This window comes from Penicillium verhagenii (genome assembly GCF_028828195.1).
Source record: "Penicillium verhagenii strain IBT 33310 chromosome Unknown utg000008l_segment0_segment0, whole genome shotgun sequence".
Taxonomy (NCBI): Eukaryota; Fungi; Ascomycota; class Eurotiomycetes; order Eurotiales; family Aspergillaceae; genus Penicillium; species Penicillium verhagenii.
The window spans coordinates 2,500,709-2,525,295 of NW_026643172.1; the positions used below are offsets into that span (position 1 = coordinate 2,500,709).

The 24,587-nt window shown below is 50.6% G+C and overlaps 10 protein-coding genes across 10 annotated transcripts; 6 read left to right on the top strand and 4 right to left on the bottom strand.

Moving 5' to 3' along the window:
• Window positions 1–1,175: 1,175 nt before the first annotated feature.
• Window positions 1,176–3,062, top strand: N7466_008914 (putative ubiquitin C-terminal hydrolase; the record flags this gene model as incomplete). The annotated part of the gene is made up of 1 exon (XM_057168303.1): window positions 1,176–3,062. The coding sequence occupies one exon, from the start codon at window positions 1,176–1,178 to the stop codon at window positions 3,060–3,062; it is 1,887 nt and encodes a 628-aa protein (XP_057018934.1).
• A 1,177-nt stretch (window positions 3,063–4,239) lies between these two features.
• N7466_008915 (fructose-bisphosphate aldolase FBA1) lies at window positions 4,240–5,521 on the top strand (the record flags this gene model as incomplete). Its single annotated transcript, XM_057168304.1, has 3 exons — window positions 4,240–4,347; window positions 4,458–4,871; window positions 4,961–5,521. The coding sequence occupies 3 exons, from the start codon at window positions 4,240–4,242 to the stop codon at window positions 5,519–5,521; spliced, it is 1,083 nt and encodes a 360-aa protein (XP_057018935.1).
• Window positions 5,522–6,623: 1,102 nt separating this feature from the next.
• N7466_008916 (putative DUF221 domain protein) lies at window positions 6,624–9,610 on the top strand (the record flags this gene model as incomplete). The annotated part of the gene is made up of 2 exons (XM_057168305.1): window positions 6,624–6,713; window positions 6,791–9,610. 2 exons carry the CDS (start codon window positions 6,624–6,626, stop codon window positions 9,608–9,610), a joined length of 2,910 nt encoding a protein of 969 aa, XP_057018936.1.
• A 408-nt stretch (window positions 9,611–10,018) lies between these two features.
• Window positions 10,019–11,462, bottom strand: N7466_008917 (phosphoesterase superfamily protein; the record flags this gene model as incomplete). The annotated part of the gene is made up of 2 exons (XM_057168306.1): window positions 10,019–10,813; window positions 10,902–11,462. 2 exons carry the CDS (start codon window positions 11,460–11,462, stop codon window positions 10,019–10,021), a joined length of 1,356 nt encoding a protein of 451 aa, XP_057018937.1.
• A 1,094-nt stretch (window positions 11,463–12,556) lies between these two features.
• N7466_008918 (tannase) lies at window positions 12,557–14,311 on the bottom strand (the record flags this gene model as incomplete). Its single annotated transcript, XM_057168307.1, has 1 exon — window positions 12,557–14,311. One exon carries the CDS (start codon window positions 14,309–14,311, stop codon window positions 12,557–12,559), a length of 1,755 nt encoding a protein of 584 aa, XP_057018938.1.
• Window positions 14,312–16,038: 1,727 nt separating this feature from the next.
• N7466_008919 (uncharacterized protein) lies at window positions 16,039–16,512 on the top strand (the record flags this gene model as incomplete). Its single annotated transcript, XM_057168308.1, has 2 exons — window positions 16,039–16,104; window positions 16,168–16,512. 2 exons carry the CDS (start codon window positions 16,039–16,041, stop codon window positions 16,510–16,512), a joined length of 411 nt encoding a protein of 136 aa, XP_057018939.1.
• A 453-nt stretch (window positions 16,513–16,965) lies between these two features.
• On the top strand, window positions 16,966–18,328 carry N7466_008920 (heme-dependent oxidative N-demethylase family protein; the record flags this gene model as incomplete). Its single annotated transcript, XM_057168309.1, has 3 exons — window positions 16,966–17,239; window positions 17,313–18,028; window positions 18,098–18,328. 3 exons carry the CDS (start codon window positions 16,966–16,968, stop codon window positions 18,326–18,328), a joined length of 1,221 nt encoding a protein of 406 aa, XP_057018940.1.
• Window positions 18,329–18,449: 121 nt separating this feature from the next.
• On the bottom strand, window positions 18,450–19,645 carry N7466_008921 (homoserine dehydrogenase; the record flags this gene model as incomplete). Its single annotated transcript, XM_057168310.1, has 2 exons — window positions 18,450–19,528; window positions 19,615–19,645. The coding sequence occupies 2 exons, from the start codon at window positions 19,643–19,645 to the stop codon at window positions 18,450–18,452; spliced, it is 1,110 nt and encodes a 369-aa protein (XP_057018941.1).
• Window positions 19,646–20,303: 658 nt separating this feature from the next.
• On the top strand, window positions 20,304–21,452 carry N7466_008922 (CCDC174 family protein; the record flags this gene model as incomplete). Its single annotated transcript, XM_057168311.1, has 1 exon — window positions 20,304–21,452. One exon carries the CDS (start codon window positions 20,304–20,306, stop codon window positions 21,450–21,452), a length of 1,149 nt encoding a protein of 382 aa, XP_057018942.1.
• Window positions 21,453–21,825: 373 nt separating this feature from the next.
• Window positions 21,826–24,019, bottom strand: N7466_008923 (uncharacterized protein; the record flags this gene model as incomplete). Its single annotated transcript, XM_057168312.1, has 8 exons — window positions 21,826–21,878; window positions 21,930–22,111; window positions 22,170–22,274; window positions 22,327–22,438; window positions 22,502–22,734; window positions 22,794–22,871; window positions 22,936–23,538; window positions 23,604–24,019. 8 exons carry the CDS (start codon window positions 24,017–24,019, stop codon window positions 21,826–21,828), a joined length of 1,782 nt encoding a protein of 593 aa, XP_057018943.1.
• Window positions 24,020–24,587: the final 568 nt, after the last annotated feature.

The window sequence follows — 24,587 nt, forward strand, 5'->3', positions numbered from 1 at the left end:
TTCATACCCAGTAGCACATATGCACGCACCTCTAGTGAATCAGCTGATGTAGACTTACTTGATGACGAAGATTGGAAATCTCCTAACATACAGGTAGCATTGAACATTGAAGTTACTATTTGGTTTTGTTTGCTTTGGGATCGCTAAGATTCCAATATTGTCAACGCTGACATCTACGTTGTGGATGAGTCAACATTAAAAACCAGTGGCACTTTGTGCAATATTGGCGATTAGTAGTAGTAAGCTGGTTTGGATGAAGATAAACGTTGAATGTACTTGAAACCTGGCAACGACCCATCTTACAGCTGAAACCCTTTAACTTGATCAATCTTCCTGCAATTTTTTAACATTTTTAACTATGTATCGTTTTCTTTCTTTCTACATGATCATGAGAAGGAGAGGGAATGCAACCTTGGAATGGCTGAAAAGAAATAGTGCATAGTGCATACTAGGTACCAACTATGTATTCCATGCACACACACCAGCCCAAGCCTTTGAGTCAATGTTACTCTCTCACACCTGGGCATTTGAAGTTTTCAAATTCCACAGGCCTGGCCCCTTGAAATCATTGAAGCCATCATGGCCCTTTCTGCTTCCCATTGATGCCAATGCGGGGTCCCTGGTGTCTGATATCCGAGGCATCCGTCGCGGGGAAATGACACCGTGCTGATGCGCCTTGGCTAGAATGACCCGACATGTTAGAGCGTCACGATTGGGCACGGCAAAATGAAATTGTGAGGCCTACGAATCTAGCTCTAGGCTAACCAATGCCCTCGAGAATACTTCAATCTATTACCCGGTCGGACTAACCCCATTTCGATCAGGAGGGTTGAGAACTTGGTATTTCTTGAGATCGAAGCCCCCCGTCTTCTCCGCATGAACCCTTCGGTCCACTCCCGCTCTCCCCTCTTCCCCGGCCTTGCCCGCAGAATTCTTCTCAGTTTCCCCAGTTCCTTCACCTCAAGAAGTTCGAGCCCCAAGGCGACTCCTTAACGACATTTCCCCTTCACTCGACTCCCATATTTTGCTAACCCGAGTCGCTCGGGACGCTATCTTTGCCATTGTCACGTTCAAGTTGACGATGGGGCGCATGGAATTGCCAAGCTGATTCGCCTCACTTCCTCCCTTACACCACGAACCGCCGCACAACCTCCCTCTACAACTCACAAGCCTTGATGCAAGAAAAGCCGACCACCGTCGCCGCCTACGCGGCTGGGGCTTCCCTCGCAGCCGTTGCACTTTTCTACGTGTTCGGTCCCAACTACACCATCGACGGAGACGAGTCCAACGATAACAACCGCAAGAAGAGCATTGTGGGCCTATCCAACCTAGCCAATGATTGTTTCATCAATTCCGTGCTTCAAGCTCTAGCTGGATTGGGCGACCTCCGCGTTTATCTGATTCGGGAGCTACACCGGCGCGAGCTTGATGGGCCAGACATTTACAACGCGGTGTCGAGCGAAGATGAGCTGTCCCGCGGAGCGAAGCAAGACAAGGTGCGGGAGTTGCAGCAGGGATTGATTACGCAGGCATTAAAGGAGATGCTGGACAGATTGAACGAGCGCCCGATATACAAGAAAACAATTTCAGCTCGGGGATTCATTCAGTCGCTGGAGTTCGCGTTCCGCACGCGCATCAGTCGTAACCAGCAGGATGCACAGGAGTTCTTGCAGATTATCCTGGAGCGACTCTGCGATGAGTATCATGCTGGTGTACGTGCAAGAAAAAGCGCTCTCGGTGCTATTGGCGCGCCTGCTGGTCTGAGCGCACAGAGCCCAGAAGCTGAAACCACTTTACCCGACAGCTCGTCGGGAGTGGAAGTTCGGATCGATGATGGGTCTCCTAATGGCTTGCCTGCCATTATTGATACAAAACTGAAGGAAATTGATAATGAACCGGGATTTCTGTTTGAGGGAATGCTTGAGTCACAAATCGAGTGCCAGTTCTGCCACTACCAGTACAAACCCAATCAGACGGCATTCGTCAACCTCACGTTACAGGTACCACAGAAAAGCTCAACCACCCTCAATGCATGCTTTGATGGCCTTCTCAAAACGGAATACATCGAGGACTTCCGGTGCGATCATTGTCGCCTTCAACATGCGATAGGCATGAAGACCCAAGAGAAGGCTCGAGCCCATTCCCCGAGTGACCAAGAGCGACTGGGTCAAGAGATCACTCGAATCCAAGAAGCATTGGAGAAGGACCCAGAAGCCGAACTTGAAGGCATTGAGCTGCCACCTTCTGATCTTGCACCGAAGCGACGTATTGCCCGGCACATGCGCATTACAGCGTTCCCCAAGGTTATTGCCATTCACTTATCGCGATCAATCTTCGACCGCAGTAGCTCTAGCAAAAATGCTGCCAAGGTTTCATTCCCCGAGCGACTACCGCTTGGAGGCATCTTGAATCAGACGTGGTTTAAGCTTCTAGCAATTGTCTGTCACAAGGGCAGCCATCACAGCGGTCACTACGAGTCCTTCCGTCGTAACCACATCTACGCCCCATTCTCTACCCCGGAGGCATTCAGCTCGTATGCACAGAGCCGCGTCGCCAGCGAGAACCCATCGGAAGCTCCAAGTCCTCGCCTGGTACCCCTTAGTACAGACGATATAGGCGATAGCAGTGGCCTCTCCCCAGCGACCTCTTCCCTCTCATTATCGGGAGCTCCAGCCAGCCAGACCTCCCCCTCAGTACCCCGGCCTACTACCTCCAGCTCTCGACGTTCTCTTCATAGCACTTTTTCTCGGTCGTCGACTCCCCAACCGACCAGCTCAGATAGCAGTCCGACCTTGGATCCCGCACGGGCAAGTACCTCGTCGGCCCCACGAAGCTCTCGGACCATCCCGCGCTCGTCTGCGGAAACCCCCACAGGGATCGGATCGCGTCTTCGTCGCAAGCGCAAATCGAATGATCGGTGGTGGCGGATTTCGGACGAAAAGATCAAGGAATGCAAGACCTCGGACGTGCTGGGCATGCAGAAGGAGGTGTACTTGCTTTTCTACGAGATCGAGCGGGCCGAATCTAGCCCCACTGCCGAGGGACATGACGGACGTGTGTAGGCCGATACGCAAGGGTTTTCTTTTTCCGGGGAGTTTTTTTTTTGATGTTTTGATTTTATTTTCTGATGTTTTGATACATACATTTTCCCTGTATATAGGCATATTCCGTGCATCTAACATGTATATGGAAAGCTAACTATGGTGATTGGGAATTCTTGCTGATCTGTATAGAGCCTTGGAAACCCCCATAGCAAACGGGGTTGCTCCAACAATCGACGATAACAACATTGAAGAAATAAACCTGTCCATTGTCCAATGCTCAACGACACTGATGTCACCGAAGCGGGAGGTCTGAGGACTTTGCTCCACTTCATCCCCTCTTAACCGGATTGTGTACACCGGAAGTGCTGAGTGGGACAAATGCGAGCATCCGGATTGAGGGATTGCGCTGTTTTTTCTGTATGTTTGAATTAAGCCCATTTCATTGGTAGATGGATCAGGACAATATCAATGTTTTTCCCCTACATTTTAAGCCCAAAATCTAGAGCTATGGCGTAAGGGGGTGCAGTACTGTTTTTCCCGCATAATCGAAGGGCAGCGAATGGTCTCGAATTCCCTCGGGTTCAACTCTTCCCCGCTGGACGAACAAATTACGGAGTAAACGGGATCAATGCTTTTTTGCGTAGTTAACTTGTAGAGCTATGATGATTATTTTTTTTTAAAAAAAAAAATTAATAAAAGATTCAAGCTAAAGGTAGCTCTATTATTTATTAATTCTTTGACTTTTATCTACAATACTAATAACCAGAGACACATTGAAGGTAAAATTACTTAGGCTGCGGGTAACATGGCGGCTATGATGCTTCTCTGTATAGTCGAGGCCGAACAACGGAGAGATCCGGAGGAATTCAATGCTTCCTTAGAAGCTACTGCTGTACATATATAATACTTATCCCCCTCTAGTTTTCTACTTGACAATTATCCTTCTACTTAAATCACAGTGACCTCAGTTCCACTAGGTTTCAACCTAAGGTAAGCTCCACTCAACCGGTGAGTGTCGATGACGATGCTTGCCCCTCCATCCTTGCCCCTCCGCCCTTTTTTAAAACTGCCCGCTTTCGTCCTTCGGTAAAGGCAATTGTTACTTATATTACTCTTCTAACTCTCCTCCTCTCCCTTCACAGTTTCCCTTTTTCTAAATCCAAAAATCAAATCCTGTACATTTCCAATCATCAACATGGGTGTCATTGAGCAGCTCTCCCGCAAGTCCGGCGTTATCGTCGGTGACGATGTCCTCCGTCTCTTCCAGTACGCCCAGGAGAAGAACTTCGCCGTCCCCGCCATTGTATGTCCAACTCCCCCCCTTTGATTCTTCCCCCCCCTCACTATCTCCCACCATTTCTCTCACTTCCCTCAACAATCCAACATAAGAGCATCACTGACCGGGACCTATAGAACGTCACCTCCTCCTCCACTGTCGTTGCCTCTCTCGAGGCTGCCCGCGACCAGAAGTCCCCCATCGTCCTGCAGCTTTCCCAGGGTGGTGCCGCTTACTTCGCTGGTAAGGGTGTCAGCAATGAGGGCCAGGCTGCCTCCATTGCCGGTGCCGTCGCTGCCGCCCACTACATCCGCAGCATTGCCCCCGCCTACGGTATCCCCGTTGTCCTGCACACTGACCACTGCGCCAAGAAGCTCCTGCCTTGGTTGGATGGTATGATGGATGCCGATGAGGCCTACTTCAAGCTCCACGGAGAGCCCCTCTACTCTTCCCACATGATTGATCTGTCCGAGGAGGAAGTCGACTGGAACATTTCCACCACCGCTGCCTACCTTAAGCGTGCTGCCCCCATGAAGCAGTGGCTCGAGATGGTAAGTTTTTGAATATCCTACTTCCCAGTTCACTCCGAACATGAATACCACAGAAAAAGATCCAAGTATGTCTAACATTTCATCTATAGGAGATCGGTATCACCGGTGGTGAGGAGGATGGTGTCAACAACGAGGATGTTGACAACAACTCCCTTTACACCCAGCCCGAGGATATCTTGGCCATCCACAACGCCTTGGCCCCCATCAGCCCCTACTTCTCCATTGCCGCTGGTTTCGGTAACGTTCACGGTGTCTACAAGCCCGGTAACGTCCGTCTCCACCCTGAGTTGCTCTCCAAGCACCAGGCCTACGTCAAGGAGCAGACCAAGTCTGCCTCTGACAAGCCCGTCTTCTTCGTCTTCCACGGTGGCTCTGGTTCCTCCAAGGCCGAGTACAAGGAGGCCATCAGCTACGGTGTCGTCAAGGTCAACGTCGACACTGACATGCAGTACGCCTACCTGTCCGGTGTCCGGGACTTCATCCAGAACAAGAAGGAGTACCTCCAGACCATGGTTGGTAACCCCGACGGTGCCGACAAGCCCAACAAGAAGTTCTTCGATCCCCGTGTCTGGGTTCGTGAGGGTGAGAAGACCATGTCCAAGCGCACCCAGGTCGCTCTTGAGGACTTCAACACTTCCGGCCAGCTGTAAAGAAAAAACACACTTTTTCTTTTCCCTTATGCCGTGATATGATTCCCCAAGCACTATTTCTTATTTTTTTCTTTTATTTTTATATCTTACCACCCCATATGTGATACGCGATGATGCCAAAAAATTTGGACGCCTGGGGATGTTGGCGAACTGTATGTAGCGAACTATCATTCGATACGTAATGAAGATATCAGATAATACGGCCTCATGACCGAATTACAAATATGAATTTTCTCAAAGTAAGGAGATCACTGTTTTGCTCTTTTTGCTTAGCTTGAAAATATCTGTAGAGTCATGTGGTAAGTTGAATCTTCTACTGTACTAGTAGAATGCAGACTAGTTCTAAAATCAACCGTGCCTGAGTGCCTTGATGCCTCGGTGTTTCCCGTGTGACCTGATGAACCAGGTGTCAATCAGGCCAACCTCATACCTTTTTCCTGCCGTTTCCGCCGTATGAACCTGAAATCTACAGAACAATGGAAATTTCGGTGGAACTAACCCAAGCATGCAGCTGTGTCACTGCTACCCTGGTTTAAATCGTTTACACTGGGTCTGAGAATGGCCAAGTGTTCCAGACTGCGACACACTTGCAAAGTATGATTGGTCTATCACGAGGCGCAGTCCTGGTTGATCCAATCAAAATGGAGTCAATGGGTCTACGATGGAGAGTCAGACGTGTCGGAGGACGCCACCAGGGACAAGAGATGGACATGGACGACTGGGGAAATGTGTTGACGCACTCGAACCCACACTCGTTATTAACGGTTTTTGGAGTGACGGACTTTTTTTGCACTGCGCAGTGGTCGCTTGTAAGATCGGCAACGCCGCTGATCGACTTTCTTCTCTAATAATAGGGCGATTCCAGGCCTATCAATCCCCACTTTTCTTTCATTCTTGTACATGTCTTACGCCGAGCGGCTTTCTTTTTGTGACTTTTTCTCTTTCCCTCCTGATCACTCGCTTCATGGACCCTTGACCTGTTCTTGGTCCTCAGATTTCTTCATGTGGCATTGTAATTTATTTTGATCTGTGACCGGTCTTTTTTCTTTTTTTTCTTTTTTTTTAATTCCTTCGTTTTATCCTGCTGGGTTTTGGGGACGATATGGATTTGCGCCAAAGGTTACAGCGTCGGGATGACTCGTCCTCGACGACTGCTTTCCTTGACCTCATTGCAGATCCCTTCAAATCACAGGTAAGTTGAGCCCCGTTTACGTTGCGAGAAAACTAGAGACTTGTGAGCCTCGGCTAACGATATTGCGCCTCATACAGTTTACCACCAGCTCCATCTGGGCTTCCTTGGGCACCTCGATCGGTATCTCCCTGCTCCTCGCTCTCCTATTCTCTCTATTTAGACCACGTCACTCGCTCGTATACGCTCCCAAAGTCAAGCATGCCGATCGAAGACATGCCCCGCCGCCGGTGGGCAAAGGATTCTTCTCTTGGGTCAAGCCCGTCATCAACACGCGAGAAGCGCAGCTGGTGGATACAATTGGATTGGACGCGGTGATCTTCCTGCGTTTCAGCAAGATGTGTCGCAACATCTTCATCTTCATGAGCATCATTGGCTGCGCGATCATGATTCCCGTGAACCTGGCGGAAAGCAAAAGCAACAGTGACAATTCCTCGCTCTCAGCATTTGATCTGATGACACCGCTCTACGTGACAAATACGATGGCAATTTGGAGTCAGGTGGCATGCGCATGGGCATTTGATTTCATTGTGATCTATTTTCTCTGGAGGAATTATCGAGCTGTGCGAAACCTGCGAAGAAAGTATTTCCAGAGCTCGGATTACCAGCGGAGTCTGCATGCCCGAACTTTAATGGTCACCGATATCCCTGCTCCAGACCGCTCCGATGAAGGCATTCTGCGACTCACCGATCAGGTTAATCCCACCGCCGCCTTGCCCCGCGCTGCTATCGGCCGTAATGTGAGGGATCTGCCAAGCATCATCAAGGAACACGAGGACGCTGTACGACAGCTGGAATCCATACTTGCCAAGTATCTTAAACGGCCCGAACATTTACCTGCGAAGCGTCCCCACATTCGCCCACCCCGCAGCCAACGCGACAAGCACCCCGATGGAAAAGTTGACGCCATTGATTATCTGACAGTGCGTATCCGGGTTCTGGAGGAACAGATCAAGCATGGACGAGCATCTATCGACCGCCGAGATGCAAAGCCTTATGGATTTGCCAGTTGGGAGAATATTGAACATGCACATGCAGTTGCTTGGACGGCCCGTAAGAAGCATCCCAAGGGCACGACAATTAGGCTCGCTCCTCGCCCCAGTGATCTGATTTGGGAGAATTTACCCCTCACCAAGGCCACTCGCAAGTGGAAACGGTTCATGAATTTCATCTGGGTGACTGCGCTGACCCTTGTGTGGGTCGTACCTAACGGCCTGATTGCGGTCTTCCTGTCCAACTTGTCGAATCTGGGTCTCGTGTGGCCCGCTTTCCAGACTCAGTTGGAAGCCAACCCCAATGTTTGGGCTGCAGCTCAAGGTATTCTGTCGCCCGCCGTGACTTCTATTGTTTATCTTGTGCTGCCCATAATCTTCCGACGCCTCTCGATCCAAAGTGGCAGCAAGACCAAGACTTCTCGCGAAAGAAAGGTCATGGGCCAGTTGTATATGTTCTTCGTCTTCAATAACTTGATCGTTTTCTCGCTCTTCTCCGCTGCCTGGACATTTGTGTCAACCGTGATCCAGGATACCGATAAGAATGAAACAGCTTGGCAGGCTATTGTTGACAGTGCACTCTACCAGAAGTTGGTGAGCGCCCTGTGCAATGTGTCTCCGTTCTGGATCACCTACCTTCTGCAGCGCAACCTGGGTGCGACTATCGATCTCGTCCAGATGATCACATTAGTGCGAGTGTGGTTCGCTAAGACGTTCCTTTCGCCAACACCACGTCAGTCAATTGAATGGACTGCACCTCCTCCCTTCGATTATGCCAGTTATTACAACTATTTCCTCTTCTATGCCACCGTTGCCATGTGCTTTGCCACTCTCCAGCCGATTGTGCTACCGGTGACAGCTTTGTACTTTGGTGTCGATGCAATGCTGAAAAAGTACCTGTTGATGTATGTGTTCGTGACGAAAAATGAGTCTGCCGGCACATTCTGGCGCGCCATTTTCAACCGCATGGTCTTTGCAACGATTCTGGCCAACGTTATCATCGCTCTAGTCGCCTTGTCGCAGGGTACCCGGACTATGGCGTATTGCGTCATCCCACTCCTCTTCATCATGCTTGGCTTCAAGTTTTACTGCATGCGAACCTTTGACCCAGACTGCGAATTCTACAATCGCGCCAATCTCTCCGACGCCGAAGCCCTTGGTCCAACCAAGGTAGACAAGAAGGCCTCGGATCGCCTGAACGCCAAATTCGGCCATCCAGCCTTGTACAAGCCACTCATGACCCCCATGGTCCACGCCCGCGCAGCCGAGGCCCTCAGAAAGATCTACCAGGGCCGCCTAGACGGCGGAGATATGGTGGGCGAGTACTCCGACATCGCCATGAACCCGATGTTGTCCTCTCAACCCGGAAAGGCAGCCGATCCGGCGCCATTCGAGGTTGTCCCCGAGAATCATCTGGACTTCTCATATTACAAAGATCGTCCGGACTTCCGCGAAGAATTCGGCGGAGGCATCTACGGTCGTCCAGATGATCTCATGACAGAACGCTCGCACACCCCGCGCCCCACACTAGGCGGCGAGTGGTCTCCCAGCTCCTCGCGTGCTTCTTCGCCCGCTCCATCGCTGCCATCCATGTCTGCCTTGAGAGTACACGATTCCTACGAGCCCCCAACTGATGACACGGGTCTCATTCACCCTGCATTCCGGGTTCCACTTTCGCGGGGCGACAGTGGCAATGATGTTGGAGGAGGCTTGTACCCACACGGGGATGAGAGCGAGACAAGACTTCTCAGCAGCGCGCAGGTACCTGCGCAGACTGATGCCAACCCGCTCGATCGCTGGCGCGCGGGGGGTAATGGCTACGGTCCTGTTGAGCAAGAGCAACATGGGGAGGAAGAGTATAACCCGTACACGTACACGTCGTATGATGCGTATCGGGCACCAAGGTAGTTGATGACGTTTTCTCATTGGATATTGAATATTCGAGAGAATGGAACCCCACCCTGTCTATAAATCGGGTTGTATCCTCTTATTCTTTGTATTTGTTTTTGGCGAACATTTATTCCGATTTTAGACGGCGGTTTCGAGTCTATTTGTGTACGAGATCACGACTGCTTTCCTTTTTGTTTCTTGAACATTACCTACTATTTGCATCAAGCGAGATTACATAAGACTCATACTTGACCTGTATAAACTAAAACAATTTATTGAATCTACTACTACAATATCACCACGCAAATGGACGAAAGATCTTACAGTATCCAATATGTATCAAATCTATAAAGCAAGAATCAAAATAGCGAATATCAACAACGCACATCCACCCGCACTAGTTACTTTTGCACCTCCATTGGACTGTTAAAAAGTGACAGCACTAGGAAGAGCACTGGGCACATCCTGGCGCTCAGTGCTCAAAATCAAATGATCAAACGACGCCGCCCCATCAACACGGGGATTAAACGGCGCGAAATCCCACAAGTACCCCAACGTCCTCAAAACCGAAGTAGCAGAGTACGACACGGTCTCACCCTGATTATTCGTCCCCTTCTGCTCCACAAAGCCCTTGGAGATCCACGGCGAAATCAAGAAAGTCGGAATCCGACCTCCCAACCGATTAAACTCATACGTATATTCCTCCCCATTAGGCGCCTTCTCAGTGTAAGTAAGATTATCCGGCCGCGGCGCCAACGGCGGCGGCACATGGTCATGGAAACCACCCGTCTCGTCAAAGGTGAGGACAAACAGCGTCTGGTTCCACTGCGGGCCCGCACGCAGCGAATCGTAGACACGCTTGATGAAAGCCTCGCCGTCGGAGATCAGGCCGCTGTCGTGCATGGAGGTTGTGCCGACGCCGCAGCACGACGGGTTGAGGTAGGAGAATTCGGGGAGTGAGCCGTTCAGCGCGTCGGTGTAGAACTGCGTCATGGCGACCACCTTGTCTTCGTTGTTGGACTCCTTTGTCCACTCGAACCATTGCGCTTCGGGACCCGTGCCGCCGGCCGTGTCCCAGTAGTTCAGCCAGGTGTGGTTTGTTTCGCCGAGCTGCTGGAAGATCGAGCGCTGGGTGAAGGCGTATGTGCCGAATGTGTCGTCGTTGCTGCCGTGGCCGGCTGAGGTGCCGGCGACGAGAGCGAAACGGTTAGGGTCCGTTGGCTGTGTGGATCCGAGTCAGTAAATATTGGCACCTAAATAGATAAAAATACATATGGGCACCTATAAATAGGTGGAGATATTGACTTACACCCGCGACATCAGAGTGCCAGTGGTTGAACGAGAGGAAATTCTGCACCAAGGAGGTAAGGACCGGGACCTCGGCCTCGGTGTAGTAGTTCATGACCTGCTTCGCGAGGACGGTCTTGTTCGCATCGGAGCCATAGTTATGGATCTGCTCGTGGATGAAACCATTGTTGTTAGGCGTAAGCTTGCCCTCGGCAATCAGGGCGTTATCAGGCGACCAGTTGCTATAGAACTCCATGGTATTTCCGGTGACGGCGTGGCTGGGGTCATCGGTCACGGAGTTATAGTCGCGGGCCTCGGTGCAGTGCTGGCCCTGGGAGGGATCAGTCACATTGTAGGGGTTACAGTAGGGGCCATTGTTGATTGGGTTCTCGAAGCCCTTGTGAGTCTGTCCGCCGAGCAGGTTGTCGAGGGAGCGGTTCTCCATGCAGAGGACGACGACATTCTTGATCTTGGACTTGAGGTTGGAGATTGAGGAGGAGGAGTGGGCTTGGTGAGGGTTTGCGGGGATGGCTTGGGCTGCGCTGGCGAAGGCCAGGAGGCCGAGGAGGGTGCTGGGATGCATGGTGGGATCAATTGCTCTGCGACCTGGAGCAAAGGAATGCTGGCGGCATGGTGGTGCCTTTTATAGTTGTCGGTGGGATCTAGATTCATATCGCTAAGAAGATGTGTCCGTGTGGGCTATGGTTGCATGGGGGAAATGAGATACACGTGGGGAGAATGTAAACAAAGCAGTTGAGGGGAAACAGCCGAGATCTTGGGGTTTTTTCCGAGTTGTAAATCTGCCCCAATTAGATCAATTTCAGGGACCACGTTTGTTCAGGTTGGAATAGAGTTGAGCGCCATGGCTTTGGTCAATTGTCTTGCAAGGTGGTAGATTAGTATACCAAGTACCTACTAGGTACTATACCGCTATGTATACAACTCTTGACCCATTGTTTAGAACCAGCTACAGTCATGCTATTCTATAGGTACGTTCTATATGGTGTATATCACTACTTTAAACTGCAGCATGAATTCAATTGACAGGAGATTCCTTTTCCCCGCTAGAAACTACGCATAATCCAACGCAACGCTTGCGTCTTCGTATCCGGCATCTTGATGTTGTATAGATCGGCCGTATCAACTGCCAAGACAGGCACTTGGCGGCATCAACCGTCACACTAACCCAATGAATCGATTGCTAATTAGTTAAGCCTTTAGGCTGATTGATTAAGAGTCAGCCCCCGTGGTTTTGACATTTATCGTGATTGGATGTTGGCATTTTCTGGGTTGCATTACAATGCACCACCGGAGTGTATGCCGGTCTTGCGGCAGCGAATTGACATTTCGTTATTCAGGGCACCCATATTCAGATATCTCCGATTGGAGCTTTTCTTGAATTGTTGAATCCATTCTCCCAAGTCGGTTAGATTGAAGAAATCACTTCTATGTACCTTCTACTGTTGGCTAAAGCTATGAGGTCAAAGCACCAGCGGTATAATTTGGTTCAACCCTCCAATCATATTTACCTAAGCAAGGCTGAAAAATGTACAAGAAAATAGAGGGCAAAATATGCAATACAGCACTCTTGTCAGAGAAAGACAAGTCAAGAAGTAAAAATATAAGAAAGGACAAGAAAGTTCTCAAGGAGCCGGTTGCCAAACCATCAGGTAAACCTTAGTACAGAGGCACGTCGTAGGCATCGAAGTCATACACCCAAGTGTCGTATGACTTCTGGTCAAACACACAGTCCAGAGTAGTACCGTTGTTCTTCCACAGAGGACGCTGAGGCCAAGCACACAGATTCTGCTGCTCGCCCTCATAATCACCAGACATGATGGTCGCGTTCAAACGATCCGGCTTGTCGCCGTTCTCAACCCACTCGATCAGAGTCTCGAGGGTGGTACGAGGGAAAGGACCGTTGGTCTGGTCAAGACTGGGAGAGCAGTGTGCCGCACCTGGGATCAGGTACAGACGGTTCCAGTCATTCAAGGCCTTGGTGCCCTCCTCAAAGGTCATATCGCCATACATGATCTTGCGCACCGTCTCGTGGTAGTGAACGGAGGAACCGGTCGGGATACTGGGATCAGATTCGCCGTGGTAGTGGATGATCTTACCGCCGGCCTTCTGGAAAGGAGTCAGGTCAGGCCAGGTGGTCTGCAGGACATCCTCGTAGCGTTGCCAGCCCTCAACCATCCACTCGGTCATGGTGTCGTAGGTGACGTTGTCCAAGGAATCGATATTGTCGGCGTCGACGAGGTTAAGGAATCGGGCAACCCATTCACCACCTAGGGAGGTGATATCAAGCTCCCACTTGCCGGTCTCGGAGTTGTACTGGGTAGCGGCATCTTCGAAGTCAGCGGAAGGCTGGTAGTAGATGTAGGCCTGCTTGCCGTCGAGGGTGTGGAGACCGTCGAGGATCTTAGCGGCCACAGCGACACCGGCAGCAGAGACAGTTCCGTTCTGAGCGGGGACGGTGTTAGTTTGGGAGCGCTTCAAGACCGTGGTGGAGGAAGAGGCGGCGCAGTGGTAGGGGTGGCCGATAGTGGAGTTGATGTTGAAATGCAGCTTGCAGAGGTCGGTACGGCCGACGACACCGTCGATCTTTCCGTCAAGACCATCACAGGCCTTGATGGTAAGGGTGTTGATCATCTCCAACTCGCAAGGGGGAGGGTAGTAACCCATGGTGTGCTCAACCAGGTTAGCATAAAGGTGGTTTGTCTGTTGCTGGCCCATACGGATAGCAGGGGCACCAATGACAGCGCCATCCCACTCCTCAGGGAAGCGCTGGACCTGGCTCCAACCTTCACGACCACCTTCGGAGCAACCCTGGTAGTAGGCATACAGCTTCTCCGAGTCACTCATATCGTAGAAGTTCTTGCTGAACGCCTTACCGATCAAACTCATCTCGTAGTGAGCCTGGTAACCCATCATGTAGAGAGCCTGGCGATCGATAGTACCGTTGGCCAACAGGAACACGTCGTCGAGCTCGGCACTGAAGCCACCAAATCCACCATCCGTTTGACCAGACACGGCGCCATAGATGACACCACCAGGAAGATCACTTCCATCGCCATTGATGGCATAACCAAATCCACCGGTAGACAACCAGCGGTTCTCGAACTTGTCCGGCGCCGGGAACCAGAGCTCCAGCAAAACCTGGTCGTCCTCGATGCCGTTGTGGGAGTATGTCAAAGTGACATTGCAGTAGTCGAAGCCATAAACATCGGGCCAGTTATCTTCGTCGGTGGTGGATGCATTGTAGACTGCATTGGCAGTGATGGAAGAAGCATCCAAGGTCAGGCCTTGGAACTCGTCGGAGGCAGGCAGGGCCTTTTTGGCGTACGTGGTGGTACACACATCCTTCAAGCTTGCGGCATGAACGGTTGCAAGTCCGAGGCCACCGGCCAACAGACTCCGTTGAAACTTCATGTCGTTGTAAACGAGAGACGAGATAGAAATGAACGTGGGTTAAACTTGAATTTCCTCATGTTTGTCGACCCTCGGCTGCTTTATATAACTTCATGATTCGTTTCCCCGATAACCGAAATTAGGATTGAGCTGGTCTGGTATCATCATTATTGATCAACTTGCTCAGTGAAACCTCGGGCAATCCCGATGGGGTGTGCATCGCCGGGAGCGGTTCCACTGATATGACGAAAGGGGCGCACACATTGGTAGAGGGCTGGTGGATTGTGGAGACAATGCCAATCTTAAAGCCAATCTGATCAACTTTATCGTCAGTTGGACGCGTGTGACGCGTAACTTAAGTCTCCTTATCCTGAGCGGAAAAAGATATAGCAGTGGATGAAGCCGAATACTCAACGTGTGACGATCGGCGTTGCGTGTTTCCCGAGAAGGTTCCATCCGTTTACATCGGCCCGGGCATTTGACTCGTTCGCTGCCTGGGATTGTGGATTCTTCAAACAATCAAGCTTCTTAGCCTTAAATCAATTTGTATATCTTGGATATGACGATCAGCGCCTCCTATGCCGGTTTCACCCTGGAAAATGGCCGACTCGGCTAAATAATTGGCAATAGCTTGAATGGAAGCGACCCAATTAATCTGATATTCTGGACCACGGGAAGAAGCAGTCAAGTTGCGTGTTCATTTTAAATCTTGGTGAAATTGAAGGGGCTTTTATCTTCTCCTAATTGAAGTCTGGTGAACATTTGAAGATGTTCGATTAGGGAGAGTTCTAGTAGAGAACACTCAACTTTGAACGAAAGACGCCACCAGAGATAGGTAGGGACCGTTACTACCTACTATGTATTTTCATTCATCGATTGATATGCATGATTCGAAACATTTGAACATTTGAAGGTTGCGTTGATGCCTAAGACATTTGGATTGTTCAATTCGTTCGACACCTTGAATGCCACATGAATGCTTTCAGACCTCGGGTCTCAGTCTTGGAATTTATGTATGTGTTTTGCTCATATATTTGATCAGGACGGAAAAAGAGTCGAGATCGGATCAATTCTACACTTGAAAGATAGAAAATATAATAGTGTCAACGTTGAATGTCAGATGTACTACATACTAAGTTCAAGAACTTCAAGTGTTAGATCTCGTGACAGCTCAGGTGATGATGATTTTCCTAAATAGGAAAGATCAGATCGTCTCCGCTTTACCGCACTCGTTGGGTCGTTCCTGCCCATCTTCAACTGCATTTGGCCTGTGTTCCTTCCATTTCTGATCCCCCAGGTGCTCCCAAAGATTGGAAGCACTAATGGTGCTGAATCCTCATAGTGTGGATATAAGCTAGACACCGCCTTTCCCCCGCCAATCCACTTCGCTTCATTCTTCGTCACTGTCAGGAACCGTGCGGGGAAGGGGCGTGCTTTCTCGCATTTGAAAGATCGCTTTCTCTCTATGCAACACACAGCAAAAGACCTCTGCGCATTTCAGTCCTCTGTCTTCATACAACAGTCTTTACTGCTCCGACCTACCTGGGCCCCGAATATGGGAGGAACCGCTGAGCAATAACCACCAACAGAGAACAGCTCCCACAGTCCGCCAAATAGAGAACACTGGAGGAAGCGGCTGGACCCGGGCAGAAGATCACATACACTCATATACAGTATACACCCTTCTTCCAAGCGGACTTCGACCACTGCTTCAGCTCCCCAGAATATTTGCGACCGGCAACAAAGCCATGGCGTGGTATTCCATTCTCCCACCACACCTCATTCAATTCGAGAGCTGGGCAGTGAGGATCTTCGTATGCGCCCCCCATTTCCATATTTAACAGTGGCCCCCGGCTAATATCTTGGACTTTCCTTAGTTCCTTCTCGGCCTCATTACGATCGTCCCCTGGGCTGCACTCATTCTCTTCGATGCTTGCCTGTGGCTTTACCGAATCCTCCTGTGGGAGCTTCCCTGGATAGGCGGGCGCGCACGTGGCCAGCAGCGACCCCGGGCCCCGAGTTTGAACGAACGACCTGGAGGTCAACGGCGGGCGTTTGGAATGCGCGGCGTGGAGGCCGATGCTGATCAAGACCATAAGCAACAGGACGATGCGCGGACAGACGAAAACACAGGCAAAGAGAACATGGCACCCACCTCTGACGCGGAGGCTCGCGCCAATACGGGCGGAGAGGTCAAACACCGGGCTACTGGCAGAGAGTGATCAGTTTCTGCTTGTTCTAAATCATCTGAACATGCAATATTCCGGCCTTGTTTAATTTTTGGGGTTATGGCGCTTAAGGTGTTGGCTTGCGAAATCGGCAGCATCTATATTGGACGGAGGAACTCAGCATTATATGCTGCTATCTGGGTTGAGCGTTTTGGCCTTATATCATTCTGTAAATATTTCTTATCATTGTGTTTGTATATATAATTCTTAGCTGATAAGCTCTCAATCAAAGCCCTCGGATGCTTCCGTCATGATAGGGAAATAATTGCCTTTCTCGATACAACCCCGCAGAGGGGTCGATCTATGGGTGCGGAGTAAAACGCGAAGCTTGTCCATTTACGCTTCATAACTACTACTCTTTCAAGACCTATGCTCGGTATCTGAAGGCTCTTCCAAGCCCACAAAACAAGAGGCTCACAGGCTTCAGGGCTGCTATCCGATTTCTAGATGGCTGAACTACATGGGACCACGAACTGGATCATCTCACGATGTGAATCGCTGTCTCTACTACAGTCTCTGGTCGGAGTCGTTGTGGTAGGACTATGCCTTGGTTCCTATCACTGGTTCCGGCAACAATCTTTGATCTCGACAGCCCCCAAGAATGATCAAGGAGACATCAAATACCCCCACATCGTACCTCTGCAAGACTTCGACTGGAAGAATACAGAACCACTTCAATTCCGTCCATTTCGTGGAAAGGAAAAATATAACTTGACTATGGGTACGACCTCAATCATACCCCAAAATCCCATCCACCACAAAAAGCAAACCCAGTTCGACTGACACATCTGCAGCAATCGAGACTCTAGATCCATCAGATCTAATCCCAATGGACAAAACATACAAAGACCGACTCGCCCTCCGCAAGCAACTCCTCAACCAGCACCACGACATCGTAGTCGCAGTCAACGACACCTCAACAGCAGACGCAAGAACCCACTCCGCCGTCCACGAACTATACTCCTTCATCATGGCAACCTACCTCCCATCCCGGTACCCCGGAATGTTCAAGCTGCACCCCAGCACCAACACCACTCCTGCGATCTTCGAAAATACCATCACAGGTGCATCATGGCCAACAAGACTAAGCCCAGAGACGCCCACGATCCGCGCTCTGGAGATCCTAGCACAAACCGTTGACGAAGAATTTCTCATCCTTCTCCCGGATATCTCGGCCTCGGAACACGACCCGAAGTATATACTTCAGGCGTATGGGACGTGCTTTCCGTCGGGGTTTAATACGCGCGAGAAGCTTGGGTTGCGGTTGGCTGATATCCATACGCCTGTGCCTGGTTATGCGGACAAGATTGAACGTAGTATGGATCGGTTCTTTGCGAAGATTGAGGTGGGGAAGTTTGTTAAGAGGGTGAATTGGAGTGTAACGACGGAGACGGAGCTTTTTGCGGCTTTTGGATCGGTGCATGGGTCACACGTTTCTCAGGACAGGCAGGGTGAGAATCTGGAGAAGGAGGAACGGGCTCTTCGGCTTGGGGAATTGAACATTGATGAGGTTGGTGGCTGTTCAATCCCAGTCTACGCTATGGACTACGGTATGAAATTCCCTGCTGACCGAATTTAGACTGTTCTGCGCTGCGAGCGCCAAACTTTGCATAGACTGCCGGATTCCAAGGCTCTTGTCTTTTCTTTCCACACATATATCTACCCTATAAGGCAGATCAAAGACGAGGGGCTTGGAGAAGAGTTTGCAGTGGCCATTGATGGTATAAAGAAGGGGAATGTACCCGGGATGCATGCCTATAAAAGAGGAAATTACTGGGGAGAGGCTGTCAAGGAGTTCTTACGATCTTAAGAAAGACTTATAGAAAGTATATAGCATGATCGTAACCAAGCCTTCTCTTTTCATTCGTCAAATTCTTGAAGCTTTTGCATATCTATACCAAAATCTTTTCTTTTATCATTATTTCACCCACTTACTGCAGGCGCTGAACGACCTTGATCAGATCAGCAGACACACCCATGGCAGTGACCTCACCACCAGCACCGGCACCCTGCACAATGAGCGGGTTGGCACCGTAGCGCTTGGTGTAGAAGCTAATGATGTTATCACTGCCCTTAAGACCAGCAATAGCGCTGTCCTTATCGAAGTACTGCAAGCCAACCTTGACAGACTTGCTAGCAACGTCAATGCTACCCACATAGCGCACAACTTTACCCTGCTTCTCAGCAGTGTTCTTGATCTCAGCCATCTGAGCATCGAATTCCGGCAAGCGAGTCATGAACTGGGTAATGCCCTCGGAAGAAGAAGGCAGCGACTCCAGCTCAGCCGGGATGAGCGACTCAATGGGGAAAGAGTCAGGGCGAGAAACCTCCAGACCAGCCAAGCGGGCCAAGATGGTGAGCTTGCGAGCAACATCCATTCCGTTCAGGTCATCACGCGGGTCGGGCTCGGTGTAGCCCAGCTCCTTAGCCTGGGCCACAACAGCGCTCCACTGCGCATCGGAAGAGCCAGAGGCAGGGGCGAAGTTGTTGAACAGGAAGGACAGAGTACCGGAGAAGACACCCTCGATGCGGGTGACTTCGTCACCGGTCGCGACAAGGTCCTTCAGGGTGGAGAGGACGGGGAGACCGGCGCCGACGGTGCTCTCGTGGTAGACGAGAGCCTTGCCCTCGGCGGCGGAGGCGAAGATGTCCTTCCACAGGGAGAGGTCATCGGAGAAACCCTTCTTGTTGGGGGTGACGACGGAGATGCCCTTCTTCAGGAATGTGGGGTAGGAGCGGGCGAGGTTGATGTCGGAGGTGTTGTCAACCAGGATAGCGCGACCGGGGGCGGAGGCGAGGTATGTAGCGATCTCCTCGGCGGGAAGGGCGCCGGTCTTGATGAGTGAGGGCGTGGCGGAGGCAGTTGCCCAGTCGGCCGCGGGGATGGCGGGGGAGTAGGCCGGTGTCGGAGCGAGGAGAGTCTGCGAGGAGCGGGCAAGGAGAACGAGCTGGGGGGCATTGGGGATACGAGCAAGCTGGGACAGGAATGCAGTTCCAACGCCGCCAACGCCTGGAGGTGTTAGCTTTTTGTTTCGAGGGTGTGTGGTTATGAGCTTGAGCACGAGGCTTGCTTGAAAAGATGGAGGGGTATCGTACCGACAACACCAAGGTAGATAGGGCTGGACATTATGAGTCAATTGGATTGATTCTGGTGAACACGATGGAGATTGGGTGTATCTGAGAAGGGAGTCAAATATACAAGGATATTAAGTTGACTCGGTGTGTAGATTGCGAGATTGATCTGCTTGACTCAGCTTAACCTTGTCCGGCCTCCGGAGTTATGTATTCCCAGTCTCAGGGCTGACGTAGTGGGGGTAAGTGGGGCATATCTACTAAGTGCTAATTTCTATACACTTCTTAACCCTCAGCTCTCTCTTTTTCGATCCCCAAAGTTTTCCAATTCCAAAAAGAATACTATACAAGGATTTAAAAGAGCACTGGCCATGCTGAAACAAAAGCGTGAGCACGGCCAAAGATAACAGATGATTCCTTGGGCGAAGGTGATGACGAGAAAATGAGAATGCGTCCACTGAAAAACAGTTCTCAATGAATAGCCCGCATTGCTTTCCTCTTACCCTGTGTATTACTAGCTCACTTCACCGATATAATGGATTTCGAGTGAATCATGCCCACCTTGAACTAATACTTACTAAGCAGTAGTAGACGATTAAACTTCCCAAACTTAGCTAGATCGACCTTCTCTATCTCTTATCTTATCTCTTATCGCAACTCACCTCACTTCCAATCCATCGCGACAACTTTCAAGCAACTCAAACCACACAGCCATGGCCTCCGACCAATCTTCTCTCTACGGACAACGCCGTACCAAATCCGCCAAAGGCACAGACACATCCAACTCATCCAGCCTCAACTTCTCCTCGCACCTCTCCTCCCTCATCGCCCAAGACTCAGGCACAGGCCGCGGCCGAGCCCGCCCATCCAAGACCCCCAAATCCGACCTCTTCGCCAAACCCAACAAAGGAGCCGAAAAGCGCCTAGCTACCGACCTCAAAGATGAAGGACACACAGAACAAGTACACAAGCGCAGCAAGGATATCGGCACAGTCGACGAAGCCACCCTCGGCCGATCCAAGCGCAAAATGGCCGCAAAGGTCCGACTATACAACGACATGAAGAAAGGATCGCACCTCGCAGCCCAAAGCAGCGACGAAGAAGAAGATTACACACCCGCCGACTCCAAGGGTGAAGATTACTACTCGCGGCTCCGCCGCAAAGAAAAAGAAGGACTGGTCGATTTCGACCGCAAATGGATGGACGAACAACGCAAAGGCGATGGCGATGCGGGCGACGAAGACGATGAAGACGACGAAGACGATGAAGACGACGAAGACGATGAAGACGACGAAGACGATGAAGACGACGACGACAATGCGTCCCAGGTATCGTACGAGGACGAGTTCGGGCGCACGCGCCGCGGCACAAGGAAGGAGGCTGCGCTTGCGGCGCGCACGAGGGACCAGGAGGCGAATCAGGAGCGCGTGACGCGGGAGCGGTGGCAGCCTGTGCGCCCGGATAATTTGATTTACGGCGCGACGGTGCAAGCCGAGGCGTTTAATCCGGAGGAGACTACGATGGCGGCGATGGCGAAGCTTGCTGCGCGGCGGGACCGGTCGGCTACGCCGCCGGAGGAGGTGCACTATAATGCTGATGCGGAGGTGCGGAATCGGGGAACGGGGTTTTATTCGTTTTCTGGGGATCAGGATGAGCGGAAGAGGCAGATGGATGAGTTGTTGGCGGCGAGGCAGGAGACGGAGCAGCAGCGGCGGGTTAGGCTTGATAAGCGGGCGGCGTGGGATGAGAGGATGAATCACCGCCGTGAGGAGCTTGCTAAGTTGCGAGGGGAGAGGATGACGGAGAGGCTTTTGAAGGGGCTTTCTGGTGATGCGACTTTGGCTCGGCGGCCGGAGATATGAGGGCTGCTTTTATGTACTGTCTGCTTTTATACCGATATACCCATCGTTTATTTGATTACTATGCCAGGTGCAATGAATGGACTGCAATTGATTGTCAGGCGCTAATCTTCCAAGATTACTGTATATCAACTAGAACGCAATGAAACCAGCGCACGCAAGAACGCATTAGAATCAAATGCTGCCCGGTCATAATCAAAGAATAAGCAGGCAGACTCGACTCCAGTAACTTCATAGTGTGTACCCACCCCCAATCGATACCAACTTTTGATCTTGATCATGACAGTCATACCAGCGTAACTCATCAGTCGTAAAAGTCCACAGAACAATGTGTATTTACTTTACTTCGGGCCTCTTAGCTCAAGTGTAGCGGGGTTTAGCGAATATTCATCGCTATCTCTTCCATCGTGCCCTTAAAGCCCTCGGCATCTAGATACTCGTTAGTCTTTCGTCATCAAGATTAAAGGTCTATAGACGAACCGCTCCGAGTATTAAACTTCAGAATATGGTCTCCGCGATCGGTCATTGGCGGATTGTAGTCGTCCGCCGACATAAGGATCGTGAGCTTCAAGTCGCGAACTGCCACAGACCGCGAATTCAAAGTTTTTAACCAGCCCCGTCGCGTGAGCTGATGAGTAACGAAGGCGGTCCAGACGGGAGTCCTATTTGAAAAGAGTCAGAGTCGACCCGGCCACTTTGTAGTATGGGGATCTAACTTACCGATTCATCGGCCCTTTGTGAACAGACGCTTGCAGTCGCACCGCTCCTGAGATCCTGTCTTGATACACACGTAGGGCATGGCCATATTCATCATCGACGATTTGGCTTGAAACGGTCAGCATTGTGCGGTACTAATTTGGGGATTTGGTTGAATTACCCGCCATATAGCTCCTCCTCATCTGCCAGTTCGTAGTCCTGAATGTTTTCGATAGGTCGACCGGCATCTTGGGAACGAAGAGCCAAGAAAGAACAGAAGAACACCACCATGCCTAATTCAATGTTAGGCTTCGTCTAATGGGTTAATATAGTTTTGACTTAAGGTGTAAACTTACTTTCAATTGTTGCGAACTTGAATTGGGCCCACAGGGTCAAATCCCTGCCCGAGTGTTTTCTCCGGCACAATTGAAGAGAGGATCCTGTTCGGACAACCTCCAACATATTCAGGGGCATACAGAAGTATTCACTTGATCGAGTCCGGTGAGGTTTCTTGCAAACAATTCGAGCGCGGTGGTCTTTCTCCCGCAAATAGAAGTAGACTGTTATCCTCGAATCGTCATTGAAGGCCCTAAAATAGATAAATCAGAAATGAATTCACCATCTGGATGAAGGATTCGAACAACGTACAATTGAAGAATTCTTTCAAACCCTTGTTCTTTGAGAGTATCCTTGAGCCCCAAGTGGGCGTCGTCGTAACATCCTGCTCTATAGTAATTGTTAGGACTCATATGCAATCTCAGCCCTAAGTAGGGCATCAGCGGAGACTTACCTCTCCGGTGAGTTTGGAAGTGCGGTCTCAGTATCATAAGTGCTAAAGATATCTCTCACCCAATGATACTTTATAGCATCATTGCGAGCAGAGCGGCTGGTGGTTGTGGTAGTAGTGGTGGTAGTTGTCGTGGCAGACACTGATCCAGTCAACGGTGTTGGAGGTGCATCCGGAGCAGAAGGAGGAATACTGTCGGAAAATGTACCTGTACCAGACGACGGGGACAGGGGAGCCTGAGACAGATGTGGAGGCCTTGGCCTCTCAAATGACCGACGATGTCGCCGGTCACGGTCACTGACCGGGCTGATCGGGCTCATGGGTTCCACTATACGCGCTCTAGAATGGGGGCGAGAGAGGGGACGCAAGGTTGGTTTATGATCGCGCGATTGACGCGATCCACGCGTTTCACGCCGAAACTCCTCAAAGGGCTCCTCATCCTCATCATGCACAGTATAACCTCCAAGGGCTAAGCTGCCGAGACCTTGGTGTAAATTATCGGGAACCGAAGTCGGAACCGGAGGCATTCGGCTGCTTTCCTGCAAGGCGAGGAGCGACCTCATGGCGCTGCGAGGGGATTCAAGGCGGGTATGATCATGACTTCGACTAGTAATATGGCGGTGGATTATTAGAAGACTTGTGAAGAAGATGACCACATTGGGCTTACATACTTGGCTAATATATTACCCTCCAGACCTTTGAGAAAAGTCTTGTATCTTCCCAGGCGAATTGCAAGCGGATGCCTTGATTCATCCTGAAAGAATCGATTCAATGAGAGCCATACTCTTTGGTAATTTTCCGGAGTGTTATTGCCATTATCCAAACGGTAAAAATATTTAAACATATCCTCTATAGTGAATTTGAAGCTCTGTCGCACCAAATCCACATCGTGCCAGGCGTAAGCCCAATTGGACTGGTATTGAGGGTTTTTCGAAAAAGCATCCAGGCTGGTGAAGGAGGCGCTGATGGCATAAAGGTCCGATATCAAGGCGGTCACTTCAGCCGCATGTTGAGGAACAGGAGCACGAAAGGTGGTGAAGCCGGCTGCCGCATCCTCGGCGTCTTCAACAGATGCGCGCAGGTCCATGGGGCGGGGTCAGGCCATACGGGGGGGGTTTTTTGGGGAGAGGAATTTCGAGCTGGTGAGAAAAACACGAGAAAGCGGAAAGAGAAATTAGGCCAATCTCACGTGGTTGGTTATGCGGCTCTTATACTTTTTTTTTTCTCCTCTCACGGAATCCCACCCTTGCGTCTTGCTTCCTGACGTGGTCGCGCAGGAATGGCGGGGCGTTTAGTGAGTGGGGGGGGAAGAGGGGGGACGGGAGAGCGGGAGAAGTCAAAAGAATCGAGCATAAGATCTTGAGACATTCCTAAGTAACCAGGGTCATGGTTATATTTAAAGTATTAAAGTATGCACATATGAGCACCCTGTATACAAAGAAAGTACTCGGTTTTATGATCAAATCCATGGATGATCACTGAAGTTTCCATGGCTCTCGTTGATCTCAGGGTAAGCATTGTTACGCGACCCACATATAGCTTCTGCCCTACAGGGATTTGGATGCATTGGAAGTAGCGGTGGAAAATGTATAATAAACCCACAGATCAGACCTCGTACTGAAAATGGTGCCGTGTAAATTATTGGAATAGTCAAC